We start from the raw sequence: 19,791 nt of genomic DNA on the forward strand, positions 1-19,791 counted from the left end.
GGCCTCTCCTGGGGCTCCCAAGTCCTCCCTGTGTTGAAGGAGCTACGGGTGTAGGAAGATGACCGTCCAGGGGCACCAGGGGGCGCTCCGGGTCCTGGTTGCCGACCCTCGCAGGTGCCCGTCCCCTGGGCAGGGCTCAAGTGCAAAGGGCATGACTGGTGCTTCCTTGAACGCACTTCTCTTGGGGAGAATGTCTGTTCCTCTGAAACCCACACGTAGCCCTGGCCTCTGATGCCAGGGGATCCCCCGAGTGAGGCCCTGGGCTCAGGGCTGAGACAGGAGCTGAGACCCAGGACGGGGGCGGGGAGTTGACTTGCGTGCACTGCCCCCTCCTTCTGGAGCTGCAAGGGGCGAGGATAAAACGGGGCCTGGAGAGGCCCGTGCAGCTGGGCAGCCTCCGGGCAGAGCTCAGGACGCACCTCCCACCGTGGCCTGGGTCCCCTTCTACCTGCTGTCCCTGCTGGTCAGCACGGGTCAGTGTGGCCCAGGGCCTCGGGGGGCTCCCTGCCCCTCCGTCTGGCTCAGTCCTGAGGGTCCCCTGCCCAGTGTGGGCGGCCTCAGCCTCAACTGCCTTTCTGTCTGCAGGCCTCTGTGCTCGGCCTGTGCTGACCCAGCCCCCATCTGCGTCCTCCTCCCTGGGAGGCTCGGCCAAGCTCACCTGCGCCCTGAGCAGTGAGCGCAGCACAGCCTACACTGAGTGGCATCAACAGAGTCCTGGGCAGGCCCCTCGGCATCTGATGAGGCTGACCAGTGACGGGAAAGTCACCCCGGGGGACGGCATCCCCGACCGCGCCTCCGGCTCCAGCTCCAGCTCTGGGGCTGACGGCTACCTGACCATCAGCAACCTCAGTCTGACGACGAGGCTGATTACATCTGTGGTGTCAGCTATAATGATGGTGGCCAAAGTGGGTACCACAGGGACACAGACAAAGGGGAAGTGAGGCATACCCCTCCCTCCCGGGCCCTCTGCCCACGGGCAGCAGGGTGAGCTGCTCCCTGTCCGTCCACAGGGCCCTGACCTCTGAGTCTCCCCTCAGAAATCCATCTCCCCGACTCTCCCAGATTCACCAGCTGGAGATCAGATACACACTAATTTTAAGTGGTTTAGAAACAGGACATTGCGTTTCCTCTTCCACAAGCCTGTGTGGATGATGCTGGGAGAGGCCAGCCCAGACCAGGAGGGCCCATGACCCTGGGAGGGGGCTGAGTTGAGACGACCCTGTCCCCAGGAGCCCCCAGGCCCTGTGGGGCCTCTCAAGCCAGGGACCGGGGTCTCGGGGTCCACAGGTGACACTGGAGGTCGAGGCACCGAGTGACCGGAGTCAGGTGCCCGGGGGGCAGAAGTGGAGCTCTGCTGGGACTGAGGGCTCAGCGGGAAGGCTGGGCCTCAGGGGAGGATGGGGCCTCAGCCTCATGGTGGGAGCAGAGCTGGGTCCTGGTGGAATGAGGGGCGTGTGAGGGGCTCTGTGACCACACAGACCCGGAGCCCGCTAGAAAGAGTCTCAGCCTTGCTGTCAAGAATGGCTCCCGTTCCACCCACAGGACGTCCTCGTGACGGGCCAGCGCCATTGCCGCAGAGACAGCAAGAGGGATGGGGGAGGGACACTGAGCTGGAGGTTACGGTCCCGCCCCACGTCTCAGCCTGCGGGCGATCCCTTCAAATGCATTTGGGAGGGAGGTTTGTGCACCTGAGGTTCCCGCATAGTTTGTCTGAAATCTGAAAAAGAAGCATCTTTCACACACACCCGGCCCCTGAGTCAACGTGGGGCAGCTGTCCTGACCACAGGGACCCTGACTCTCGGCACTGACCTGGCCAGCATCGCGTGGGATTTCGGGGCTGGATTGGGAAGGTCAGCTGGGCCTCAGTGACTGAGGGCTGATGGGGAAAGTCCAGGAGCTTCCCGTCGCCTGGTGATGCCCATGGGCAGGAGGAGAGGAGGAGGCTGGTGTCCTGATGAGGGATGGACAGGGTGCAGGAGGCAGGGCTAGACAGGACATCTGGGTGCCATCCCTCAGTGACCTCTGTCCACGAGTCTTCCTGGACTCACTGGGGACACAGGACCGTCTCCCAGGCCCTCACTCCGGGGAAGGGCTGTTCTCTCCAGTGCCTTCGACCCAAACAAGAGCTCCTACGTACGGCTCCCTCAAGTGGGGAGTGTCCTGTCCTCCTGACACCGCAGGAGAGGGAGGGGGACATCAGCAGGGAGCAAACCCACCCCCGCGGGCCCAAGCACACCCACACCCCCACGGTCTGGGCTGCTGAGAACCGGAGACAGTCAGCAGGAGCCTCTGATGACACACAGAGGGACAGACAGAAGGGAGGACAGCAGCGGGAAAGGGAGGCAGAGAAGACCACTCCCTGCTGTGCTGAGATGGTGACCCACCAGGGAGGGGTCCCCCCTGCAGAGTCTCATCCATAGAGCGCGGGGCACCCATTAGAGGTCATCTCTGTGACAAGGTCAGGCTCTCAGGGAGGCCACTGTCTGCCCCATCTCTGAAAGTGACAGATGAACAGGGTGGACATTGGTGTCCACTTCCAGGTTACTCTGCCCTGTGGAGATAGGATAGGTGACCTTATAAAGGAGACCTGGAACACTTGCCCAATCCCCCCATGAGCCACCGAGACAAGACTTTGTAACGACAGAGCCAGGAGATGCCCTCAGTGAGCCAAGGAAAGCCCTGGCAAGAAAAACAAGATTGCAGGGTCTTGATCACAGACTTCTGACCCCCAGAAATAGAGCGTAGAGATTCATGGTATTTAAGCACCATGTGGATGGTGTTTGAGCATAGCTGCCTGAGCTGACTGTATCAGGAGCTGGTCGCTCTGGTGTATAGGGATTTATTGGAACCTAAGTCTTCATTTCCCTGAAATAAATTTTAAGAGCGCAATTTCTAGACTGTACAGTAATCCAGTGTTTAGTGTGTTAGTAGCTGCAGAACTCTTTCTCAGAGTGGCTGTGACACTTGGCATGCCTTCTGTGACTCAGGGATAACCTGTCTGCCTGCTATCCAGCCAGCCTTGGGTTTCGCCGCCATTTATATTGAGTCCATCTGCTCAGGTGTGTAGCGGGGTCTCCTTAGGGTGTAACTGACATTCCCCTAATGACTCGTGGTGACCATCGTCCCATCTGCTCATCTGGCATCCGTACACTCCCGAAGAAATGTCTCTTCACAACATTCTCCCCATTCCTAGTGGATTTTTTTCATATTGATTAGTTTTGAGATTTTTTGAAATGTGTACACAAGTCTTTTGATGAATCTGTGAGTAGAAAGTACTTTCTAAACTTTCCTGGATTTTTCAACTCTCTAAAAAACGCTTTTCTAAAAACAAATGCTTTACATTTTAATGTTTCCACTTGACTTCTTCCGTCTACATATAATGAAGTTACTGTCAAGTCCAAGAGTTCTTGCCTTGGTCTAGGTACAGAAGATTTTTTTCCCCCATTTTATTTCTAAAACACGATACAAAAAGAATATTTATACATACGAACCATATACATGTATATGAATCATTTTGCTGTGACCTGTAACTAATACAACATTGCAAATCAACCATAGGCCAACAAATGTGTGCTCATTGACTCAGTGGCGTCTGCTCTTCGCTTCCCCATGGGCAGGAGCCCCAGATTCCCACCAGCATCCTCTGTCCGGGGTACTTTCCAGGGAAGAATGCTGGAGAGGGTCACCATGCCCTCCTCCAGGGGACCTTCCCACGCGGGATCAAATCCGTCTCCTGTCCCTCCTGCATTGCAGCTGACTTCTCTGCCACTGGGTCACCTGGAGAGCTCGATATGTCAATAAATAAATAAATGCAATTTTAAAGAAATATAATAAATATTCTGCCAGAGCTATGTGACCAGTGTCACCGTGTCTGATGCTGGAATCCTGGCTCTCACAGCAGCAGGACCTGGTCCCCTCAGCACCCACTTCCAGCGTGCCCAGCCCTCCACATGATGACCTCGTCCCCAGAGAGGACTCCTGTGTGTCTCCCAGACACAGAGGGCGCCCCATGAGCGGACACAGGGTGTGTGAAAGAGCTGGGGGAAGGGGCAACCTTTCTCACTCAGCCCAGAGAGAGTCTGGGCACCTGGGCAAAGGCCTGACAGTTAGGCCGCAGGAGACTCCTCCTGGGAGCCAGCAGCTCTCTGCTCAGCAGGGGGCCGGTCACCAGCCAGGAGAGGCAGGAAGGAGATTTGCATGAGGACATCCCTTCTGAGGATAAGAGAGCCCAGAGGCCCCAGCCCACCTGCGGGCTCAGAGGCAGAGCTCGGGGCGCATCCACCATGGCCTGGACCCCTCTCCTGCTGCCCCTCCTCACTCTCTGCACAGGTGCGGCCCCCCAGCCCTGCCCGAAGGCTCAGGCCCCACAGGACCCTGGGCTGGGCCGGCCCCAAACCCAGATCACAGTCCAGGCACCGCCTCAGGGTGAGGTGCCCGGGGAAGGGGTCCTAACTTCTCATCTCCTCTCTTCCAGGCTCCGTGATCTCCTATGAACTGACCCAGCCGACTTCAGTGTCGGTGGCCTTGGGACAGACGGCCAAGATCACCTGCCAGGGAGACCTGCTGGATAAAAAATATACAGCTTGGTACCAGCAGAAGCCGGGCCAGGCTCCTGTGAAGGTCATTTGTAAAGACAGTGAGCGGCCTTCAGGGATCCTTGACCGGTTCTCTGGCTCCAGCTCAGGCAAAACAGCCACCCTGACCATCAGCGGGGCCCGGACCGAGGACGAGGCCGACTATTACTGTCTGTCAGCTGACAGCAGCAATAATCCTCACAGTGACACAGACAGGCGGGGAAGCGAGACACAAACCCTCCCGTGCTGCTCACGCTCTCCTCCAGCCCCGGGAGGACCGTGGACACCGCAGGGACAGGCCTGGCCCGGGTCCCCCGGAGCTGAGCCCCCAGGCGGCCCCGCCTCCCGGCCCTCCAGGCAGGCTCTGCACCGGGGCGTCCGCAGTGGACGACGGGCTGGCAGGCCCAGCTGTGTCGGTGTCTGGGCCGTGGAGTGACCTGGGGAACGGAGGCCTGGATGAGGACAGACAGAGGGACAGAGACCCAGTGCTAACGGCCCCTGGATGTCCCTGCGGTGCTGACAGGACCCTCAGCAGCCGAAACTCCTGGATGAATTCAGAGAACTGCCCAGCTCCTCGGAGCTTCTGTGGAGCTCGAGAAACAGAACGAACCAGCCCGGGGCCGGTGTGGGGCCATCAGACCCCTCCCCTGGGCTCCGCTACCTCCCACTTGTGCTGGGGCCGCGGCAGCTCCCCGCTGTGCCCTCCCTGGGAGGGGCTGTCACTGCAGAGACGGTCCCCCCGCCCAGGCCCTGACCCCTCTCTGAGGGAGATTCAGGTCAGCGAAGCCTGAGGCCCGGAGCCCAGTCCCGGCTCGGGTCAGGACGACGTGCAGGCCCCACCCCGAGCCCACACCTGTCACCACACCGCAGGGCGGACCCGTCCAGCCTCCCAGGCTTCCACCAGAGATCACACTCAGCACCATGCCTGCAGTTCAGAGTGGAGGTCCAAGGGGCCGAAAGAAAACACACGTCTAGAGAGGAGAGTCCTGAGGAGGCGAGAGCTACCCAGAGGGTCTGCAGACTGCAGACACTGCTCGGACCCCGAGAGCTCGAGTGTGGGGCACAGTAAGCGGAGGTGAGGACGGAACCTCCAAGGACACTGGACGCCGATGGCCAGAGACACACGCACATCCAGTAGCCGGCTGCCCAGATGCAGGGGGAGCTCCTCACGAAGGCCTCGGGGTGAGAGTCAGGAGAACTGGCCTCGTGCGGGGAAACTCAGCCCAGAGGACGCGCTACCCTGGCCCCAGGAAGAGACGAAATAACAAGTGGAGGAAGGACTTTCCTGAGTCCCAGTGACTTTCCTGAAGGTAAACCCAAAAGTCAAAAAAAGAAAAATTAGGGAAAAACGCAAATATCCCATATTCAACAAGGAAAGATTCACAGTACCCGATTCCTAACAAAAATTACCTGTAAAGAATCAAGAAAATAGGAGCCATAGGAAGTACAAAATGCATTGATTCAAACATGCTCTGAAATGGCCCAGATAACGGAGTTTATAGTCAAGGACACAAAACCAACCTTTCAAATTGTGTTTAATTTTTTTTTTCTTGAGATAAAGAGATTTTAAACACGTTAAGTAGAAACAACAGAGGTTTAAAAATGATCCAGACTGAATTTACATGAATGGAAACAATAGCATCTGAAGACTGAACTACTCTGGACAAGATGGACAGCACACAGGGGTGCAACAGTGAAGAGCAGGGAATTTGATCCCTCTGCCCGAGACCCTGGTCCTCACCATCTTCCTGTGGCCTCTCTCTTCCAAAGCCTTTCCTGAATGTGCCAGCAAGTTCCCTCTCCTTTATCAAAAACACAAGTGACCGATGTGCTGACTTTGCTGTGCTACCCTGTCTGGCTTAAACAAAGTTGTGACTGCACATGTGATTTAAAATTTCCCAACACACACGGTGAGTGCTCTGTTTCACCCAGAATTCCTCCACATGAGCCTCAAAGTGTGAATCTGCTCCAGAGAACAACCCTCCAACAGCTGGTTTTCTTTCTTTCCTTCTAGTCGTTAGATTGTCCCTTTTCTGAGCAGAGACCTCGGGTTAGGGAGGAGGGGACTCTGCCTTCCTCGGCCTTGCGTTCCTCCTGGGTCCACCGGCAGAGAGCCTCCTGCTTCACTGAGCCCTTGGGTTCAAGTGCTCCTGTCCTCCAGAAACACCCCCAGACGCCCCTAGAAGTAAATCAGGGCTGATTGCCTTGTTTCCAGGTAAAGTGGACACACGAAATGAGCCCTCATGGCGCTGGACATAATAACTCATGTATACATAGATTTTAGAATAGTTCAAAACTCCCTCAGTCTAAAATGAAGTATAGGAATTTGAATTGTGAAGTCAACTGACCAAGAAACCGGAAGGAAAAACTGTGTAGTGATCAGCCACAAACGCCTCCACGAGTGTCACGTGGGTTACACGGCCCCCTGGAGACTCACCGCCTCCCCCTCTCTCTCTCTCCATGTACATGTATACAGATGTATGTTTGTGTTTGGGAGAATGCACATATATCCATCCAGTCCACAGCCCCCACATTCTCTGACGCCCAGAAGGCCTGGCATAGCTGTTAGCTTTGTCCCCAGACAAGATCTTACGGAGTAAACAAAAGGGAATCTTCCTGACCCAGGAATTGGACCGGAGTCTCCTGCATTGCAGGTGGGATTCTTTACCAGCTGAGCTACCATGGACGGGTGTGTGTGTGTGTGTGTGTGAAAGTCACTCAGTCATGTCCGACTCTGTGACCCCATGGACTATACACTCCATGGAATCTTCCAGGCCAGAATCCTGGAGTGGGTAGCCCTTCTCCTCTCCAGGGGATCCTCCCAACCCAGGGATTGAACCCACGTCTCCCACATTGCAGGCAGATTCTTTACCAGCTGAGCCAGAAGGGAAAACCTACCAGGGAAGCCCCAAGCAAAAGGAAAGTAATCATAAAGATAAGAGCAGAAACCAAGAAAATAAAAAACAAGATGTATTTTTAAAAAGTCAACAAGACAAAAGTCTACGAATCTCTGACCCAGTGGTTCTTAACAAAAGGTCCTTCCACCATCCCAGGGGACGTTTGTCCATGTCTGGAGACAGTTTTGATTGACACAAATGGAGAGGATGTACTTGCTGCAGGTATGTAGTGAGTAAAGGTTAAATGATGCACTCATCTCACACACTAGTAAAGTGATGCTCAAAATTCTCCAAGCCAGGCTTCAGCAATACGTAAACTGTGAACTTCCTGATGTTCAAGCTGGTTTTAGAAAAGGCAGAGGAACCAGAGATCAAATTGCCAACACCCACTGGATCATGGAAAAAGCAAGAGAGTTCCAGAAAAACATCAATTTCTGCTTGATTGACTATCCCAAAGCCTTTGACTGTGTGGATCACAATCAACTGTGGAAAATTCTGAAAGAGATGGGAATACAGACCACCTGACCTGCCTCTTGAGAAATCTGTATGCAGGTCAGGAAGCAACAGTTAGAACTGGACATGGAACAACAGACTGGTTTCAAATAGGAAAAGGAGTACGTCAAGGCTGTATATTGTCACCCTGCTTATTGAACTTCTATGCAGAGTACATCATGAGAAACGCTGGACTGGAAGAAACACAAGCTGGAATCAAGATTGCCGGGAGAAATAGCAATAACCTCAGATATGCAGATGACACCGCCCTTATGGCAGAAAGTGAAGAGGAGCTAAAAGCCTCTTGATGAAAGTGAAAGAGGAGAGTGGAAAAGTTGGCTTAAACCTCAACATTCAGAAAACAAAGATCATGGCATCTGGTCCCATCACTTCATGGGAAATAGATGGGAAACAGTGGAAACAGTGTCAGACTGTATTTGTTTGGGCTCCAAAATCACTGCAGATGGTGACTGCAGCCATGAAATTAAAAGATGCTTACTCCTTGGAAGAAAAGTTATGACCAACCTAGATAGCATGTTCAAAAGCAGAGACGTTACTTTGCCAACTAAGGTCCATCTAGTCAAGGCTATGGTTTTTCCAGTAGTCATGTATGGATGTGAGAGTTGGACAGTGAAGAAGGCTGAGCGCCGAAGAATTGATGCTTTTGAACTGTGGTGTTGGAGAAGACTCTTGAGAGTCCCTTGGACTGCAAGGAGATCCAACCAGTCCATTCTGAAGGAGATCAACCCTGGGATTTCTTTGGAAGGAATGATGCTAAAGCTGAAGCTCCAGTACTTTGGCCACCTCATGCGAAGAGTTGACTCATTGGAAAAGACTGTGATGCTGGGAGGGATTGGGGGCAGGAGGAGAAGGGGACGATCGAGGATGAGATGCCTGGATGGCATAACGGACTCGATGGACGTGAGTCTGAGTGAACTCCGGGAGATGGTGATGGACAGGAGGCCTGGCGTGCTGCGATTCATGGGGTCGCAAAGAGTTGGACATGACTGAGCAACTAAACTGAACTGAACTGTCTTTAAGTTCACCAGCACTTTCTTCTGTGTCTTCAGTCCCCTGTTGAGACTACCCAGGGGATGTTTCATTTTAGACAGTGATGTTTCAGGTCTAAGACTTAATTGGGTTTTTTCGACATTTTCTATTCCTCTCTGGAATTCTCTGTTCACTTGAGCGTATTTTCCTTTAGTGTCAAGCATAGTTAAAAAGCTGTTTTAAAATCTTTGGTGATTTCGTTATACCGGTTGTCTCCGGGTTTGTCTCCATTGCTTGCCTTTTATCTGAACATTGGCCACATTTTCTTATTTTTTCACATTCCTGGTCATTTGGGTTTATCCCCTGGACGTTGCTAATGATATGGTGTACAGGTTCTGGTTTCTTTTGTGTCCCTCTTGAGACTATTGAACCTTTCACCAGACCGTGTTCCTGACAGAACTCTAATGATAGGCTCTTCGTGTTGCCTGAAGCATTAGTTCAGTTCAGTTCAGTCTGGTCACTCAGTCGCGTCCGACTCTCTGCGACCCCATGAATCGCAGCACGCCAGGCCTCCCTGTCCATCACCAGCTCCCGGAGTCCACTCAGACTCATGTCCATCGAGTCGGTGATGCCATCCAGCCATCTCATCCAGTAGATGAAGCAGCAGAAACCTAGTCTATTTCTTCTAGACTTAATTAGGCTGCTTGGAGCCTTCTGCATACCTGTGTAGTTCAAGAGTCAGACAGAGACTCAAGTGGAGCTGGTGTGCAGGATGGCGCCTCCTCCACGGCGCTCTCCGTTCTGAGACTTGCTCTTCAACCTCAACCTTCTGTGGCCCCCCGACACCTGTCCTCTGACTTTTCACGCCTCTAGGACTGTGAATTTTCTGGCCAAGTTTTAGCCACTCTATCTGGCATAAGTTGGGGTTTGCTCTCAGGTAAACAAATTCAGAAAAATGAGAGACTTAGTCCATGCCACGTCTTCCTTGCAAGAGTGGGCTGCTGTCAAGCTTCCGCTGTTTTTGTTTGTTTTCCAGTGCCTTTAGGTGGTTGTAATATTTTCTTCAGAATTCATTGTTGTTTTTTGAAGAATATTTGGCCCAGTAAAAGCTATTCCTCCATTACCAGAAACTAGAATTTCATTTCTCTGGCTTGGATTCTTTTAGTATACAAATACAATGGTTTATCCTTGTCCATCATTGATAATTTTTCTATTTATTCTCAAAGATAAATCAGATCTTTCAGGAGTCTATTCTTAGCTACTCAAAATGACTTAGTATCATCTCCAAATATAAATATTTTGCTCTGTTGTCTCCATTCCAAGTTATTACATTATTAATAAAATTATTTATTAATTCATGCAGTCTTTACAGAACTCTCTTATTCACCCATTTCTATTCAGAGAAGAATTAATTTATATTATTTGCTTCTTATCTCTAGACCCTCTGTAAGATAAAACAGACTCTTCACTACAGCCTGACCAGATTTTGAAATTAGCTCGTGTAAAACTTTGCCAAATGGCTTTTGAAATTCTCAGTGGACTATATCAACCAATTGCTTATGCTTATGTCTTTTTATTTCTTTAAGGACAACAATAATTTATCCACAACATATTTTTAAATGTTTTGCTAGAGAGCCGTGTTGCCTCATATGTGAAGAGTTTAATACTCCAATCCTTCAGTAATTATAACTTAATATCAGCTTGTCTAGCATAGAAATGTGAGGCAATTTTAAATTCTTGGATTCTTTCTGGATTTTTTTTAACTAATATTACATTTGTGATTTTCTAGTCTTGTGACATGGAAATTACAACGAGTCAAAATTTACATTTTGGCTACACGTCCCTGATTTTACAGCTCAGTGACTTTAAGAATACTATCTGATTTTGGTGATTTAAGCTAAATTTATTTTGCTAATAATAGCTAATGTTTATTGTACATGCCTTAAATGCCAGGCAATGTTCTAAGTGTATGATCTCATCTTGTCCTCCAATTACCCCATAAATTGCCTTCATTTCCATCTGCAGATATAACCTGTTGGAGCACATCCAAGGTACTGATGACCATTTGAACTAATGCTTCTGATCTTCTTCAACTGAGAGGAAGTGTTGGAACAGTGCGTCACCTTTCTCAGTAAGCCTTCAAAACACGAGATTTCTTGACCTGTTTTTTCGACGGCTTCATGCATGCTCTTTTCCATGTAGCTAAGTTGCTTCAGTCGTGTCTGACTCTGTGAGATTCCATGGACTGTAGCCCACCAGGCTTCTCTGTCCATGGGATTCTCCAGGCAAGAATACTGGAATGGGTTGGCATGCCCTTCTCCAGGGGATCTTCCCGACCCAGGGACTGAACCTGCATCTCCCACATCTTCTGAGTTGGCAGGCAGATTCTCTGCCACTAGCGCCACGTGCAAAGCCCCAAACTGGTTCTACAAGACTAATATATTTTCAGTAGTCATGTATGGATGTGGGAGTTGTACCAAAAAGAAAGCTGAGCACCGAAGAATTGATGGCTTCTAACTGTGGTGCTGGAGAAGACTCTTGAGAGTCCCTTGAACTGCAAGGATATCAAACCAGTCAATCCTAAAGGAAATCAGTCCTGACTATTCATTGAAAGGACTGATGCTGAAGCTGAAACTCCAAAATGTGGCCACCTGATGCAAAGAACTTACTCGTGGAGAAGACCCTGATGCTAGGGAAGATTGAAGGCAGGAGGAGAAGGGACAACAGAGGATGAGATGGTTGGATGGCATCACTAACTAGATGGACATGAGTTTGAACAAGCTTCAAAAGTTGGTGATGGACAGGGAGGCCTGGTGTGCTGCAACCCATGGGATCCCAAAGAGTCGGACACGACTGAATGACTGAAATGAACTGAACTGAAGATCTTCCAGGTTCCCCCCCTCACACTGGTTATCCAGTCTCTCTGATCCAGCATTTCTCAGCTAAGACTCCTTGTGACTCCTGGCTGCAGAATCCTCTGAAAAAGCCCAACAGAGAGGCATGTAATCACTGTACACAGGAGGACCGTGGTTCCCTAGCGTGAGAAAAGCTAAGTGAGCCCTTCACGGGGACACGAATGTACCTGAGACGGTCATCAGTCACGCTCAGAAATCCGAGCTCTACTAGAGGCAGCACGTGGGGTAGCCAGCAGGGGGGCAGCAGAGCGCGGCCAGGAGCCGCAGGTCAGGGGCTGGGCTGCCTGAGGCGGTGGCTTCAGGGGAGCCAGCCCTGCGGGTCCACGGGTGTCCAAGGAGCAGCGCTTGGCAGGAAGTCAGGACTGGACACGCCGTCCCCTCAGGACTAGTGACCCCTCTGAGGGTCACATCCACAGTGAACCCCAGGGCACCATGCCTCAGTCCACGGCCAGGACGCTGCCAGGCTGACCGCCCCTCTGGGGAGTCCAGGGGTGACCCCAGGCCGGGGGGCTTGGGACAGCGGTCATGTGGTCAGACACAGGGAAGCTGACAGTGACCTCAGTCCCTGAGGACAAGTCTGATGTGCAGACGTGAGAAGCCGAGGAGGAGGCTGGGGACAGACAAGGGCTGATGGTGTGGTGACCCCACCTCTCAGGGAGGGGCCCCCAGGGGTGAATTTGCATAAACCCAAACCCTCACCGCCCCCCGTAAAGCTCTGAGAGGGAATAAAGGGGCTCGGAGAGGCCAGCGCTGCTGTGGGCTCAGAGGCAGAGCTCAGGGGACATCCACCATGGCCTGGACCCCTCTCCTGCTGCCCCTCCTCACTCTCTGCACAGGTGCGGCCCCCAGCCCTGCACCCCGGCCCTGGTCCCACAGCACCCAGGACTGAGCCTGCCTCAAACCCAGAGCTCAGCCCAGACACGACCTCAGGGAGACGCCCTTCTCACCCGGGAAGGGGTCCTTCCTTCTCATCCCCTCCCCCTCCTCTCTTCCAGGCTCCGTGGTCTCCTATGAACTGACCCAGCCGACTTCAGTGTCAGTGGTCTTGGGACAGACGGCCAAGGTCACCTGCTCGGGGGACCTGCTGGACGAACAGTATACTCAGTGGCACCAGCAGAAGCCGGGCCAGGCCCCTGAGCTGGTCATTTATGAAGACAGCAAGCGGCGCTCAGGGATCCCAGACCGGTTCTCTGGCTCCAGCTCCAGCAAAACAGCCATCTTGACCATCAGTGGGGTCCGTGCGGAGGATGAGGCCGACTATTACTGTGTGTCGTGGGACAGTGGCAGTTACAATGTCCACAGTGACACAGGCAGATGGGGAAGTGAGACAGAAACCCTCCTGTGCTGCTCACGCTCTCCTCCAGCCCCGGGAGGACCGTGGACACCGCGGGGACAGGCCTGGCCAGGGTCCCCCGGAGCTGAGCCCCCAGGCGGCCCCGCCTCCCGGCCCTCCAGGCCGGCTCTGCACCGGGGCGTCCGCAGTGGACGATGGGCTGGCGGGACCATGGCGCTGATGTGGGGAAGCTGACAGCACAGACGCATCCATCCCATCATGGTCCCTGGAGCTCTCTCTGTGATGGCCTTGTCTAGGCCATCGCCACCTCTCTGGGGCCCTCATGTCCTGACCTGATCCCTGAAACCGCCCTGTGACGTCTGGGATTCCGATGGAACACCCAGTGCTGTGGGCATCATCGAATCCCCCAGACCCCTGGTCGGCCCTGAGTGCCCTGCCCACCGCCAACTGGGCCCAGTGCCAGCTACCTGAGCACCCTGCTGGTTCTAGAATGCTGCCCCTCACAATCATGCCTCTCCTAGAGGATTCAGCTCATCAGTCTTGTGGAGTCCTGCTCCACTAGAGATGACCTTGCAGGGCCTGCAGGCCCAGAGCCTCCAGGAGGACCCAAAAACTCAGTCAAAACCCGGGCAGGTCAGGGTCTCCTCCCCTGAGTGTGGCCTCCTGAACCCCCTCCTGACAGCTGGGCCCCAGCTGTCCTCCTCAGAGTCCACCTCCAGGGGAAGCTGTGACCGCCCAAGGGAGACCCAGAGGAGGCCAGTCCCCAGGGGTCAGCTGGGCTCCCATCCCGCCCTCTGAACCCCAGATTAGGACCCAGCCCTCTGTCCCCAGGGATGCAGCCACCAGCTCTGAAAGTCCGACTCAGACCACGTGCTCATCCTGGCTCTGACTGTGGCCAGGAGACACCTTAGGGGACCCCTTGGAGATGAGCCCTGGGTCTCAGACAAGCTCTGTCTCTCCCAGGCAGCTCTGAGTGCCCCTGGGGCCACTCCACTCCCGGGGTGCAGACCCCCCCACCCCAGCTGCTCAGTTCCAGGAAGGAAGCCCCACTTGGGCATGGATCTGCAGATCCAGGTGGGGCCAGGCAGGGTCCGTTCTGAGTGGCGCCTCCACAGGGATTTCAGACAGACGCTCAGACACTGTACCCAGGATCACAGCCCCAGACCAACAACAGAGCCCGGCTGGGGTCAGGGGGGCTGACCACACAGTTCCAGGTCACGGCCACAAGGACTGGAGACACAGCTCTGTCCCCCGCCTGGCTCCGGCTCTCCCCGGCTTCGGGACACACCCGCGGGGTTGGGCTGCGAGTCCAGACTCTGATGAACTCTGGCCTCTCTCTCACTTCACTCCCCTTCCTCCCCTTCCCCTGCGTGTCCTCCCCTCTGTCTCCCTGCTGCCTTCTCCGGGCTTCTCTCCTCTCCTCCTCCTGCTGCTTCTTCTTTCCTTTCTCTCCCTCTCTCTCCCTCATAAGATGTTTGGATTTCTCCCCATGGATTATATTTAATTTAAATTTCCCATTATATTTGTGGTGTCAGCTAAACACAGATGCACAGCTTGAGAGTTGCGAGCTAAGTTTTACGTGGGGCAAAATGCGGACTGCAGCCCAGGAGGCAGCTTCTCAGAGAGCCCTGGGAGCTGTCTGGGGCAGCGGGGGAGTCGGTGCATAACGTTTGGTGAAGGGAGGGCTCAGCACCATGAAGCATTCGTTTTACAAAAGGCTTTTTATGAGTCAGGAGGGTCTGATGTCACCGTGAAGGGAGTTAGTGCCTCTCCAGATCTGAGGAGATGCACGGATGGAGATCGTAAAATCTGTTCCTAAGAAGAACTATACAGAAAGATCTTCATGACCCAGATAATCACAATGGTGTCAGAGCCAGACATCCGGGAATATAAAGTCAGGCGGGCCTTAGGAAGCATCACTACAAACAAAGCTAATGGACCGAATTAGCTAAAGTGATGGAATTCCAGTTGAGCTATTTTAAATCTTAAAAGATGATGCTGTTAAAGTGATGCACTCAATAAGCCAGCAAATTTGGAAGACTCAGCAGTGGCCACAGGACTGGAAAAGGTCAGTTTTCATTCGAATCCCAGAAAGGCAATGCCAAGAATGCTCAAACTACCGCACAGTTGCACTCATCTCACACGCTAGCAAAGCAGTGCCCCAAAGTCTCCAAGCCAGGCTTCAACAGCATGTGAACTGTGAACTTCCAGATGTTCAACCTGCATTTAGAAAAGGCAGAGGAACCAGAGATCAAATCGCCAACATTCGCTGGATCCTCGAAAAAGCAAGAGAGTTCCAGAAAAACATCTATTTCTGCTTGATTGACTATGCCAAAGCCTTTGACTGTGTGGATCACAATCAACTGTGGAAAAGTCTGAAAGAGATGGGAATACCAGATCACCTGACCTGCCTCTTGAGAAACCTATATGCAGGTCAGGAAGCAACAGTTAGAACTGGACCTGGAACAACAGACTGGTTCCAAATAGGGAAAGGAGTACGTCAAGGCTGTATATTGTCACCCTGCTTATTTAACTTATATGCAGAGTACATCATGAAAAATCCTGGGCTGGATGAAGCACAAGCTGGAATCAAGATTGCTGGGAAAAATATCAATAACCTCAGATATGCAGATGACATCACCCTTATGATGACTGCTGTCCCAAGCCCCCCGGCCTGGGGTCTCCCCTGGGCTGTCCCAGCTGAGCCCTTAGCCTGGCAGCAAAGAAGAACTAAAGAGCCTCTTGATGAAAGTGAAATAGGAGAGTGAAAAAAATTGGCTTAAAGCACAACATTTAGAAAACTAAGATCATGGCATCTGGTCCCATCACTTCATGGCAAATAAATGGGGAAAAAATGGAAACAGTGACAGACTTTAATTTGGGGGGCTCCAAAATCACTGCAGATGGTGACTGCAGCCATGAATTTAAATGACGCTTGCTCTTTGGAAGAAAATTTAAGACCGATGTAGACAGCATATTAAGAAGCAGAGACATTACTTTGCCAACAAAGGTCTGTGTAGTCAAAGTTTTGGTTTTTTCCAATATTCATGTATGGATGTGAGAGCTGGACTATACAGAAAGCTGAGCACCAAAGAATTGATGCTTTTGAACTGTGGTGTTGGAGAAAACTCTTGAGAGTCCCTTGGACTGCAAGGAGATTCAACCAGTCCATTCTGAAGGATATCAGTCCTGAAAATTCATTGGAAGGACTGATGCTGAAGCTGAAACTCCAAAACTTTGGCCACCTGATGCGAAGAACTGACTCATTGGAAAAGACCCTGATACTGGGGAAGATTGAAGGCGGGAGGAGAAGAGGATGACAGAGGATGAGATGGTTGGATGGCATCACTGACTCGATGGACGTGAGTTTGAGTAAACTCTGGGAGTTGGTGATGGACAGGGAGGCCTGACGTGCTGCCGCCCATGGGGTCGCAAAGAGGTGGACAAGTCTGCGGGACTGAACAGAACTGAAGAGAATAATTACACTCACGCTCAGGATAGCTCAGTTGGCAAAGAATCTGCCTGCCATTCAGGAGACACCGATTCGGTTCCTGGGTTGGGAAGGTCCCCTGGAGGAGGGAAAGGCTACCCACTCCAGTGTTCTGTCCTGGAGAATTCCATGTAGAGTCGGACTGGACTGAGCGACTGAGCTGAACTCGGGACAGTAAGTAACCAGCCATGCTGAGAAATCGGAGCTCTACTAGAGGCAGCACGTGGGGTAGCCAGCAGGGGGCAGCAGAGCGCGGCCAGGAGCAGCAGGTCAGGGGCCGGGCTGCCCTAGGCGGGCTTCAGGGGAGCCAGCCCACAGGGAGCAGCACTGGCAGGAAGTCAGGACTGGGCAGGCCATCCCCTCAGGACACACAGGACACCCAGGGCAAGGGGCACAGTCCACGCCTCAGCCCATGGCCAGGATGCTGCCAGGCTAAGGGCTCCGCTGGGACAGCCCAGGGGAGACCCCAGGCCGGGGGGCTTGGGACAGCGGTCATGTGGTCAGACACAGGGAAGCTGACAGTGACCTCAGTCCCTGAGGACAAGTCTGATGTGCAGACGTGAGAAGCCGAGGAGGAAGCTGAGGACAGACAAGGGCTGATGGTGTGGTGACCCCGCCTCTCAGGGAGGGGCCCCCGGGGGTGAATTTGCATAAACCCGAACCCTCACTGCCCCCCGCAAAGCTCTGAGAGGGAATAAAGGGGCTCGGAGAGCCCAGCGCTGCTGCGGGCTCAGAGGCAGAGCTCGGGGGACATCCACCATGGCCTGGACCCCTCTCCTGCTGCCCCTCCTCACTCTCTGCACAGGTGCGGGCCCCCAGGCTCGGCCCCCAAGTGACCAGGGCTCAGGCTGGTCTTAAGCTCAGCACAGGGGCTGCTGCAGGGGCTGGGGGCCGCAGGGAGGAGACCCTCTTCCTCACACGCCCCTTCCTCTCCTCTCTTCTAGGTCACCTGGCTTCTTCTCAGCTGACTCAGCAGCCTGCGGTGTCCGTGTCCTTGGGACAGACGGCCAGCATCGCCTGCCAGGGAGGCGACTTAGCATTTGCTAGTGTTAACTGGTACCAGCTGAAGCCGGGCCAGGCCCCTGTGACGGTCATTTATGGTGGTAGCGACCGGGCCTCAGGGATCCCTGACCGGTTCTCTGGCTCCAAATCAGACACCACGGCCACCCTGACCATCCGCGGGGCCCAGGCTGAGGACGAGGCCGACTATTACTGTCAGTTAGGTGGTATCGGTGTTGATGCTCACAGTGACACAGACAGGCAGGGAAGTGAGACACAAACCCTCCCGTCCTGCTCACGCTCTCCTCCAGCCCCGGGAGGACCGTGCACACCACAGGGACAGGCCTGGCCCAGTACCTTCAGAGCTGAGCCCCCAGGCGGCCCCTCCTCCTGGCCCTTCAGCAGGCTCTGCACAGAGGGGTCAGGAATGGATTTAGGGCTCCCAGGACCAGGCTCCATGGTGTTTTCTTGACAATGTGTGAAATGTAGAGCTCGGGTCTCATTTAAAGTCAGCAAAGACATATGTCCAATGTGGTGGGGGTTTTTTTCTTTTCAAAAGAAAAGCTTGGCATTTTTTTTATTACGTGGGGTTTTAGCTGAACAAAAATACACTTGAATGGTTAGCAACAAATGGGAAAGTCTCAGGAGCGGTTGCTCCACCATCAGGAGCTGGAAAGAAGTGGAAGCAAAGCAAGGAATTTGCGTGATGGCCAGAGGGCAGGAGCAGGGAGCTGCGAAGACCGCCTGCTGTTTGTGACTGGCCATCTCCGGATGCATTTCTTAGCAGGGAGGCATTGCACTCCTGTCTTGGTTTGCTAACTAATTCTTCCTATTGTTTAGCTGCAAGATCATGTCTGACCATTTGCAACCCGTGGACTGCAGCCCGCCAGGCTCCTCTGCCCATGGGATTTCACAGGCAAGAATACTGGAGGTGGTAGCCATTTCCTTCACCATGGGATCTTTCCAACCCAGGAATGGAACCCGAGTCGCCTCCTGTGCATGGGGTCTGCCGCCTAACAGGCAGATATTTGACGTCTGAGCCGGCAGGGAGGACAGATGGTAATTATACACTAATGGTGTATACACACACTAATTGCACACTAATCTTTATCAAAATCTTTCAAACAGTAGAGGAGAAAGGATACTCTCTAGTTTATTCCATAAAGTTGGAATTACACTTACCAATAAAGACATTACAAGAAAAGAAAGTGAAGCCCCAAATGCCTTATAAATATGCAAGAAAAAATCTTTTAAGATATTAGCCAACATAATCAACAAAAATGTATCAAAATTGCAAGTGACATTCACCCCAGGGATGCAAGTGTGGTTCAACCTAAGACAGTCAGTCATGAGTGTACCACCGAAACAAATTAAAGAGAAAAGACATTAAATATCACAAATGGTGCAGAAAAAGATTTGGCAATATTGAACGTCTTTTCATGACCGAAGGAAAAAAAGAAACAAAACACCAGAGAATTCTGTGTAGAAAGACTTTATCTCAAGCCAATGAAGGGCATTTATGAAAAACCCACAACATACATCCCACTCCATGAGAAGGACTGAAAGCTTTCCCCACTGCCATTGAACTCCGTCCTGGACGTTCTAGTCACAGCAGCTGAGCATGAGAAAGAAATAATGGCCGTCTAAACTGGTAGGAAGAAATCAAAGGGTCTCTATTCTCTGGGCGCATAATACAATATAGACAAATTTCGAAAGTCCACAAAAACTTACTAGAGCTCATAATGAATCCAGAAATGCATCAGGGCTCAAGATTCAGATGCAAAAATCATCTGGGTTTTGATGCTCCAACAAACAATTCCATTAACAACAGTATCCAAGGAGTTCATTTAACTTAGGAGAGAAAAGATCTGTTTACAGAGAGTTATAAAACATTTGGTGATGAAATTAAATACGAGCAAATCATATAGAAAGACCGTTTGTGTTTTGGAGACTTAATGCCGTAAAGGTGGCAACACAGAGACGCCTCAGGTGCAACCCTGGGCCCTTCTCCAAACAGGTCTGCCCATCATTTCACAGGTAACCTGAGACCCTAAAGCTTGACACTGAGGCAGTTTGAGGGCATGAAGAGAGCAGTGGTTCCTCCCACGGGACCGACAGTCAAGGCCCAGGGATTCACCAG

The 19,791-nt window shown here is 52.6% G+C and overlaps 1 protein-coding gene across 25 annotated transcripts in view; it reads left to right on the forward strand.

Annotated features, from left to right (window-relative positions):
* The window catches only part of LOC114108841 (immunoglobulin lambda-1 light chain), a 469,312-nt gene that overhangs the window by 420,669 nt on the left and 28,852 nt on the right, over window positions 1–19,791 (forward strand). The window contains exons 1-2 of one of the 25 annotated variants that reach the window (XM_042234136.1): window positions 4,249–4,329; window positions 4,475–4,769. The exons of 20 other annotated variants lie outside the window; for them this stretch is intronic. In XM_042234136.1, the coding sequence (XP_042090070.1) occupies window positions 4,284–4,329; window positions 4,475–4,769 (341 nt within the window). In that variant the 5' untranslated portion in view covers window positions 4,249–4,283. Of the gene's footprint in view, window positions 1–4,248; window positions 4,330–4,474; window positions 4,770–12,623; window positions 12,705–12,863; window positions 13,162–17,376; window positions 17,458–17,596; window positions 17,895–19,791 lie in introns of those variants that run through there. 4 more of the 25 variants (XM_042234135.2, XM_042234131.1, XM_042234140.1 and 1 more) reach the window with 4 other exon arrangements.

Source organism: Ovis aries, chromosome 17, assembly GCF_016772045.2.
Source record: "Ovis aries strain OAR_USU_Benz2616 breed Rambouillet chromosome 17, ARS-UI_Ramb_v3.0, whole genome shotgun sequence".
Classification (NCBI taxonomy): domain Eukaryota; kingdom Metazoa; phylum Chordata; class Mammalia; order Artiodactyla; family Bovidae; genus Ovis; species Ovis aries.